This window comes from Aythya ferina (assembly GCF_964211825.1).
Source record: "Aythya ferina genome assembly, chromosome: Z".
NCBI lineage: Eukaryota > Metazoa > Chordata > Aves > Anseriformes > Anatidae > Aythya > Aythya ferina.
In genome coordinates this window covers 12,392,230-12,402,197 of record NC_140299.1, presented here as the reverse complement: position 1 = coordinate 12,402,197, position 9,968 = coordinate 12,392,230, and the positions used below count along the sequence as shown (strand labels likewise).

Genomic DNA, 9,968 nt, shown 5'->3' with positions numbered 1-9,968 from the left:
AGGAAAAACTGATAATGCCCTATAATAGTTATTCTCTTGACTTTGTCACAGAAAGGCAATGCTTCATCTTCTATACAAAGAAATACCTCAGGAAAGAAAATAGTTGTTAACTTACATCTGGAAGTGTTAAGTTCATCCATGCATCAGGAAGGTAATTTGTTCCAAGGTTCAAATTAATCACGTCAATAAAAATGTCAATAAATACTTTCTTATATATAAAACCTAATGAAATAAAATAAAAATCAATAAAAAATATATTCAAATAGACTTCTTTTGTTAAAGGGGATCTATTTTTTTTATATTAATGGCCATGTGGGAAAATACTTGTTTTGCTATTCTATAGTATTCATATTGGCTTTATCTTTGAACCCAAGCATAATACATTCTCATTTAAAATAAATAATGTAGGGCCTATTTAATAGCAAAATGTCAAATATTCCAATAAACTACAGCTATTTTGATACTTGTCTTGATCTCCATTGTGATCACTAATCTATCCTCCCATATCACACTGACAGTTAATAAGCATTTTAAAAATACCAATCACAATCACATACATATTTTGTATATTGAACACCTACCAACCTTTTCTTTCACTGTGCTCTATTTTAGTTAATCATAAATCTACATCTACCCTTGGTAAATGCGCTAGAGAATAGGATGGTAAACACAGAATATTGTCTGTTAAACTCTGAAATGAAATTTAATTGCTTAAAAAGTTTCATAGGATTAGCTGTTGGGAGTTAGAGATAAATAGCTCCGTCAATTTTAATTTAAAGCAATCAAAAGTTAAATAAGTACATGCATATATGGCACGTGTATATATTGATAACAAAACTTAATTTTGTAAAATAGGCATGGATTTGCTTATAAGCAAACAGTAACTTTGAACTTCATGTATATTATTAAAACACAGAATGAAGTATACTGAAATACAATGGATAAATATGAGTCTGTCCATTCAGAAACAGACTTTTTTTTGCTCAGTGAGGATTCAGTGTAAAATCTCTGCGGTAAAGACAAAAAAAAAATGTAAAGAAAGTTTCAAATGAAATTTTAGGAGACAAGACTGATTTGGTCAGTCTATGATCACTTCTGGAAGGTCAAGACAGTAAGTTTTCAGATTATAAAGCAAACACAAACAATGAAAAACAAGAAGGAAAAAAAGTCTAACAGTTTTTTCCGTAATGCAGCCAAACTATATCCTTTTTGAAAGGAGCCATTATGCTCTACAGCTAAAAGCTTTTGTCTTTAATGTCCTTTCCAGTCCAAACCATTCTATGATCTCTGAAGTGGAACAGTGAAGTGAAAATTGTTAAGTTTATGAAAAAGATTTAAGTGGTAGAAATATATGGAATGTATTAGAATATTAATTTCATAGTGTGAGCATTCAAAGTCCAGTTGCCAATTTGATTTAGTAGTCTGCACTCTCTGCTGTTTGCCTCCAATCCTGAAATCAGGAGTTAAGCCCTCAGCACTTCTTAATACATCGGGAAAAAAAAAACATAAGCTTGGAGAGAAAAGGAAAAGTAGATTTGGCTAGCTTAAAGTCTGTTGGGAAAAGAAGAAGGAAGAAACATCTGGATTTAAAGCCATAAATTCTACCATAAATTTCAGCATGAAAGCAAAAGCTAGGGAAACATTGTCAAACAGATGAGTGCTAACAGCAATAACATCACCTCCTGAAGGTTTTTGACTTATATGTTTTGAGAAATAACATATTTTTAAAGTCCTGTGTGTTAGGCTGTTTACTGAAACACAGTGAATTGTTGATTTAATTACTTTAAGGTGATCAGAAACTTGTATGTGTACTTCAAGCCACAAGAATCAGATCATTTCCATAAGGTACAATAAAGCCTACATCACAAACGTATCATTATTGGGAGACTCCATAGAAGATTAAGTACTAGTTACCTCTATTCTAGGAAACTCTTTACTGGTTCATGGGGAGAAGAGGCTATGGTCCACAAAGGAGGCAGTAAAAAGTTTATATGAAAATAAGAGTTAAAAAAAAAAAAAAGTTTTTATGAAAATAATTTCATAAAATAGTATGAAAATAAATGTAAGTTTTTACATCTTACTTGAAGTCCCAAGATGTCCAGTGCTTTACTATGTGAAGTCCAGCTATCATCATTTTTATTTCTTATTTTACTAATTGTTTCCCTTTTCACATCTCATCCCTTCTACTCTGGAAATTTGCAAACTTCTTTCTCTCACTGTATCTTATGGTTTAAACTGTTGAATTCCTACTATGATTTCCCTATGTAACAATCAAAAATGCAGCTCCTGGATTTCCTATGTGCTTTTGCATACAATTCCAGAAAGATACAAATATCCTCACGTCACTTTCTGTGAGACTATTTGACTTCAGAAACATACCTAAAAACTATTTCAGGGGCAAGGAAATTAAAGAACTTGAATCAAGAGATAATTCCTGAAATGGGATTAAAGGACTGGCAACTAAACCATTAATCACTACTTATAGGAATCTGATTGGATCATAGAATATGCTAGAACATAGTTTATAGGTAAATTTGACTTTAGCTGATGTAAACTGAAACAAACTAATAAATTATTGTGGGATTAAGTTTAAGCACTCTCAGGTGGTTTGTAGCATCTACCCATTTTTCCTTCTCTATGGTAGAGCTAAGGAAGCTCTTCTCTTTTATTCAGAGTTAAGATACTTTCTATCTGCTAGTTATATAATTGATGATGTGCTGTGGGATAATTTCTTAAATTAGCTCCTCATGAAATCTCTGATGTGGCACAATTCTGAAATATTTTTAAAATAGTATAATAGTTCAAAAATTTTAAATGTAGCACAACCTAATTCCTCCTTGTCACATACCTAGGTGGAACAAGGGAGGTTCAGAGGGAGAGAGAAAATGCCTAATATCTTTATTTGATATAAAGAGATATCAAATAAATGTCTTCAATATATTTTTTGATATTTAGTCTAGAATCAATGTATTTATTTTTATATTATAGAGCATGGAACTATTTTTAAATGTCAGATTAGTCAGTTTTCTTCAGGGGTTGCCAATGCCACAGAACTGCTCAACAGTCAGGGTGAGATGCTGAGTGGGCAGCCACACAGATGGTGCTGAGAAAAGAAGACTGGTGCTCCCAAATGGGGCTCTGCAAGTGGTAGGAGGAAATAGTGTCCTCTGGGATAGAATGAGAAAACAATTCCCAGAATCTGCTTTGTCCATCTAACAGGAATGGTTTCAAAACACATATGCTCTTTACAAAATCTTTTCATTCAGTAAGTCCAAATAAAAAAATTTAAAAAAAAGAAAGAAAAAACATATTTCTTGAGTGACATAAATGACTGAATAGAAAATAAATGTATTAAATGTGTAGATACTGTCTTAATTAGAAGGGATAACAATCATTTTGGAAAAAGAATCAGAATTCAAAGAGTTTTTGAAAAGTGGAGAGATAGTCAAGACCAGTAAGTCTTTTCACTGAAAACAAGTCAAAGTGCATTGAGGAAAGAGTCTGCAAAAACTGTGTTTATTACATTGCAGATAAAAACAATGTGGAAAAGATTTAAAGCACTTTGAAGAACGGAATTACAATTCAAAGTGAACTTTACAAATTGGAGGTATAGACTGGGATAAAAAGAACACTATCCAATACAAATAAATAGTAAGTGCTATACTGTGCTGAAATAATGCACTGCATAAATGTCACAGACAGAATATTACTACCAAAGTACCAGTTCTGTAGAAAAGGTTCTAGGGATCATAGTCGATTACAATATTGCCAAAAAGTACAGGTAAAGATACTGGAAACGAACTTTGCATTCTATTTGTTTTTTAAGTTTTCTGCTGGCATGCAATCTTGGAATTTGAAGATCTAGAAGGGTGCATGGAAATTGAAAAGCACTCAGAAGAAAGCAGCAAGAATAATTACAGAGTTAGAAAACATGAGAAAAAATATTGAAGCAGTTCTGTTAATTTCATCTACAAAAGGAACATTATAAGTAAACAGGAGTAGTTTTCCAGTTAAAATCAAGTATTACAAAGAAGATAGTGATAAACTCCTCTCCAGTTAAAACTGAGAAGTATGAGAGGAAATCAAATTTCTTTTCCGCAAAAACATTTCAGATGTTAGTAAAAATATAGAGTGAACTATTTTAAAAACTTATCGAAACAGAAGCATGGGCAAATACTGGCTACAAATATGAGATGCTGCCCTCAGGCATCATGGAAGTGACTTCGAATAAATAGATTCAGATAGATAGATTCAAAATATAGTTTTATTTGTTATGGTGGTTTTTTTTTTGTTTGTTTGTTTTGTTTGTTTGTTTGTTTTGTCTTCTGCTCTTGTACATTACAAAAAATTTTTAACTTCATCATTGCTAGAACTTCCTCACTTGAAACTTCAAGGGAAAAACCATGGTATTATGAGACTTATGAGAAAATCCTTAGAATTAGTTATGCCATATATCTAAGAAAGTACCCTCTGTAATATCTATCTTCTTGCTTATTAGGTAAAATATAACTACACATTTCTGTTACCTGAGAAATCACAAATGCACATACTTCAATGATGCATCTTTTATAATATACCATATAAAGCACAGTACTGATTTCTTGCTCTGATCCCTACAGCTTAGCTCAGCTTGTGTGGATTATCATACTTTAATGAGCTATGCATTCAAAATGTACTCTATTTCTGTTGTAGGCAAATATTTAGACCTACAAGTAGCATGAATACATATGCAAAATACTCAGAATGACTATATAAATAACATACCTTCTGCAATTACTAGAAATGTCTTATATTGAAAGTAGAATGTTGGATCTCAACTTAGAAAATGGTTGATTTAAAGGTGAATGACCTCAAATTTGTTTCTCCTGAATTATTTCTAGTTCATCTTCATCACTGTTTGAAAAGTCTTTAATGATTTCACTTTAGCTTTCTCAAAATATATTCTTTTGGTATTCTTTGCCTTGATTGGAACTTAGCAAGCAGGAAATTGCATTTAAAACATGTGGGTAGTGGCAAATAATGAAATTTGAAACTTTTCTGAACAATTCTCATTCTCAACTCGTAGGTTAAAAATCAACATATAGAGTTCTTATAACATCCTTCATTGAAACATTTTTACAGGAAAAAGCAGCAGTTTAATCTGTGAAGTATATTGGTCATATCCTGGCTATCATATTATGTATTATGGGAAGACTGATTTATGCAATAAATAAACAGCAATGGAATATGGATCTGCTTTGCCTCTGCAGGAATCTTCTGAAGGACAAGTCTGAGAAATATCTCTGAAAGGTCATGTTAAACATTATCCACAAGAGATTAAAGAGTAGCAACACATATAGAGAGAAGGCGTGACAAAAATTCATAGGCCACATAGGCCAAGCAATCATTAGACAGCAATAATACACCAATTTTCCATATATTTATCAAAAGAAAAACAGGATTTTCAGAATCAATAAAATTTCTTGAACCATTAAAGAACAAGATAACAGTTAACTCCAGTGGATATAAATGTGTCAATGACTCAGATTAAATGCAACAACCAGGTAGTTACCAGTCCAGTTACTCTGTCCAGGTGTCACAACAGCCACAATGCACTCGACATTTTTTGTTCATTCTTTTCAGATTTGTAGGAATCAGGTAATGACTGGCAAATATGATGTTGATTCAGCAGTGAATACAGAAAGAAGAGCAAAATTTTCAAATTGTAAAGTTATGAAAAAATATAAATTTCACATTCCTTCATCTTGCAAGATACATTACTAAAGTGTCCATGTATGTTAAAAGAGTGACTGCAAAGTAGAAAGTAGGAATTTTCATCTAATCACTTCCACAGTGACTCTCCATATCAAACTCAGAGGAGCAATCTGATCTTTCATTTGTCATCACATCACCTTCCTGCAGTCTTCTATTTCTCTGCCAACTACTATTCCACAAATGAATAGCTTTCTTGGGGTCAAACTTTTTGATATCTGGGGAGTTCATCTGAATTATCATGAGATCTGTCACACTTTCAGACACTAGTTTAGAGTGCAGATGCATCATTATGAATTTCATTTGACTGAAGCCTCGCTCTGTCTCAGCTGAACTTGCTGGCAGAGTTAGGATCAAATCTACCAATGTCAGGATGTTGGGATACTTCTTTGAATAATCTGAGTTCACCAAATCCCATGTCAAGGTCTGGATGTTCTGAAATCTAAAAAATAGTAAAAAGTATAATTATACCTATTCCTAAATATACGTCCATAATCCTTTTAAATTAATCAATAAACACAAGCAAATGCAGTATTCTTATTACCTGTTATATAGCTCTAATTTCAACATGCTCCATTCAGTTTCAACTTCATTGATTTTCACACTAGCAGCTTCTAGTACAACTTCATAATGTTTCGTCAAGACAGACACTTCCTTTTCACCAAATTCTATAACAGAGGCAACAGAAATATATTTTTGTACTTAAAAAAAAAAAACTTAGAATGTGCATTTCTTCAACTAGCCGCTATCATAGTTCTATACCTTCTCTCATTTTGTCAGGCCATAGTTTAAAACTTCCAATAGTAGTTGCTCTTAAGACATCTTGACTTGCATCACAGAAACAATTACGTAGCCTCTTCACCAAATTACTTAATACTTTGGTTCGTACTGATGAAATATTTCCATTCCCAACAAGCTGGTGACCATGAAAGTGCTGAATGGTCTCCATTATGCGTTCCTTTGGACCAGCTCTAAAAGATTCGAAATACAAAAAGGTATATAATAATCTTTTGCTAGATTGTAGTAGATCAGGACTCAGTCGTTACAAATGTCAGACCTTGTTTGATACATGTGGAGTGTTTCCACTGTTGACTGCATGCTTGCAAATATATCTGCAATAGAGGAGTTGTGATCCAAAGTAACACGTGACAGAATGTTGAGGACATTGATGACATCCAACAAGAAATGGGAAAACTTGACTATCTCCATTTTCAGAAGGAAGTGTAAAAGTCCTTTGACTTTCTGCCTGTTTGAGGCTCTTGAATCCTTTTCAATCTGTAAATCAATATGGAAATAAGATGTATTAGGTAGGTGGACCAAAATTAACCATAGCAATTAATTTTTCCAAACTTTACATCCAATTTTTAAATCAGTTACCTTACTCAGATGTAGAACAATTGCAGGATAACCTTTAAGGAGAATTTGTAGAGCTGTTTGTAGACGAGGAAGCCACTGCGAGCCTCCAATGCGAGAAGGAATTGCTGGGCGTATCTTGATGGCTTCATATGTGGCTTTGAGATTATTCTTATTTAGAGGTGAGTTATGATAAAAATAATACATATTTCTCAAGCCATTGGTTAAGATGTTGTATAGCTGAATATTTTTCAGTGCTCCTTTGTAAGCCAGCTTTAGGCGGTGAGCAAAACAATGCACAGACTGTACACAAGGCTGAATTTCCCTCAGAAGCTCAGCTACCCCATTGTTTTCTCCTGTTATGACATCTGTCCCGTCACTTCCAAACCCAACTAATTTTCTTGACCAGTCTTGGTTTCCCAGATTGAGCTGAAGATTTATTTCTAAAATTTCCTCAATTGCATTTTTTATACTTGAAGCATCATTTTTTTGAACAGGTTGAACTCCAACAATTTGGCAATGGACTTTTCCTTCATTTGCAAAGCGCACGTAGACAACTGCAGCTGCTTTGAATATGCTATCTGTGACTTCATCATTAATGAGAGAAAAGAATTTACATTTCTCCAGTTTCTCTTTTAGAGCCCTTCTTTCTACTTCAGCAATAAAATGTATAAATATTCTTGCTGACTTGTCATTTCTAAATACAGAACCAATATCCACTCCTTTCATATCATCTAGTTTACACATCCAGTCAAGGTCTGTAAAAGGACGACCAGACTTAGCAATAGCATGGCATGTTCTAAAAATATTTTCTACTCTTCCTAATGTTATGGAGTTCATACTCTTCAACATTTGCTCAGCAGAAGCTCTATTTGGTGAGGCAGTACTGGCAGCTTCCATGCAGGTAGCCCAGGCATGAGCTTCACTACTCTGGTGTGTATTTATAAATTCAAGTTTGAAGTCATCAGTGCCAGAACAAAAATTATGAATGTTTTCCCCCAAATCCACATTATGCTTGCGACACAATGCACAGAACATTATTCCCCTTTCATCATCATATTTTAACCAGGAGTACTTTGTGAGCCATATTTTTGGAAACTGGCGATTCCTCTTTGTTCTTTGATATTCCAAATCTTTCTTCTCCTTCCCTTTGTCACCAACTTCTCTCTTGCTAGAAGAATTACTCTTGCCTTTAAATTGCTTCAGTGCTCTTATGGCTACAATTTAGAAAGAAACAACTAAATATAAAATAGTTTTTATTTAATACTTTATCAATTGCATTTTTTTATTATTTTTTCTTCCACATTTAGTTTGTTACATTGCAACTGGACTGTGATTTAAAATAAACAGCCATAAAAGGGAGTAAATAAAACTGAGATCTCCTCTTACATCACTTTCATATTACTCAGGACCGTTGTAAAAAATGGTCAGTTTTGGCTATAGTTTCCTTTTGACTAACATAGGTTTGTCAGAATCTGCAACCAGTAAAATGCAGCAACATAGATGCCGTTTTTGAAACAGAGTAAAACAGAGTCGGGGAATGGAATTCAGTATTGTCTTTGAGGAAAAATGTCTCCAGAAGATACTGCTGATGTCACAAGTCTATTATGATCACAATTCCACCTGATATTAACAGAAAATTTTACTTGGACCAAGTCCATAAATACATAATCAAATATCTGTCCCAGAATGAATAAGATGTTCTAAAGCACAATTAACTGACCTGGTCATCTTTAAGTATGTTTATCTGCAGAAAAAAATTATTACTGTTTTGAGAGAGAGTAACTGCATAAGCTTCACATTTTGTTTTCAAAACTGAGACATTCTCAAAGCATTGAGATTGTTCTCAACATTGTTCTTCCAAATTGTTTTCAAGGTGGTCATTCTTATATTTTGTACTAGGAAGTGCCATAAGCTGACATTTTTGAAATGTTTCCCTCTAGAGTTCACAAATCTCCTACCTTTGGCAGTTGATTTAATGATTCTTTTAGCATGCAGTTGCCATAAGGTCATGACTTGGAAAAGAAAGCAGCCAAATAACTACAACAAATTCCAAGGAGAACTGAGGCAATAAAATTCGAAGTCTATTCATTGGAAAATAATAGAAGTAAAGCACTGAGGAACTGACTTACAAACAATTTGACTCCCACCATCCTTGCTGTAATTTGTACCTCAAGAAGCAAAATTAATAATTACATTAAGACAATCATAGAAAGAACTGTTATTTTGAGTGTTTTCAAAGGTCTTATGAGAAAGACTCCTGGTACTGCATTCTTGTCTATTTTACAAGAAGGGGCAAACTTTTATATATGCTTTACAGAATTTCTGAGAACAGTTTGTTCCCATTTTATTATAAGCATCCTGAAAGGCCATAACAGTGAAAAAAAAATGTTAGGAACATGCAGTTTAAATATATTTCTATTATGAGTAATTATTTGAAAGAGCTGTTTATATCTAACAGAAAACTTTAAATCCATGTTAACAGCTGTAGTCCATGTGGATAGCAAAAACAAATGGACTTCCACAGAAGTTTTCTTTTTCTGAAGCGTGCCCAAGGACACCCAGGACCAAAAAGAGAGGAGGAGAACAATTCTTCACCAACAGTAAAGATTGAAAACCTTCCCTAGCTGTAGGCAGTCACAAAAACACAAGAATAGGTTAAAAAGAAGATACGAGGCAGGATTAAAGGGTCTGCAACTGCAGAGGTCAGAGGATGGAAGAGGAAAAATGGTTCTAATATGATAATGTGTTATGAGAACACCTCTGCAGTGCCTACTGCTTCTTGAGGTGTATGGGAACCTGTGGAAATTTGGTGCTGATTACAAAAAAATAAGGATCAGAGTAGGTTCTCTGAGCCACTGTTT

General features: G+C 33.5%; 1 protein-coding gene across 2 annotated transcripts in view; it reads right to left on the bottom strand.

The window, feature by feature from the left end:
• Nucleotides 1-4,894: 4,894 nt before the first annotated feature.
• SPEF2 (sperm flagellar 2) overlaps nt 4,895-9,968 on the bottom strand; it is a gene marked incomplete at its 5' end in the record, with an annotated part of 66,427 nt that continues 61,353 nt past the window's right edge. For both annotated transcript variants that reach the window (XM_084504685.1, XM_084504686.1), the window contains 5 exons: nt 4,895-6,193; nt 6,296-6,419; nt 6,514-6,722; nt 6,809-7,026; nt 7,129-8,321. In XM_084504685.1, coding sequence (XP_084360811.1) covers nt 5,818-6,193; nt 6,296-6,419; nt 6,514-6,722; nt 6,809-7,026; nt 7,129-8,321 — 2,120 coding nt within the window. In that variant the 3' untranslated portion in view covers nt 4,895-5,817. The remainder of the gene's footprint in view (nt 6,194-6,295; nt 6,420-6,513; nt 6,723-6,808; nt 7,027-7,128; nt 8,322-9,968) is intronic.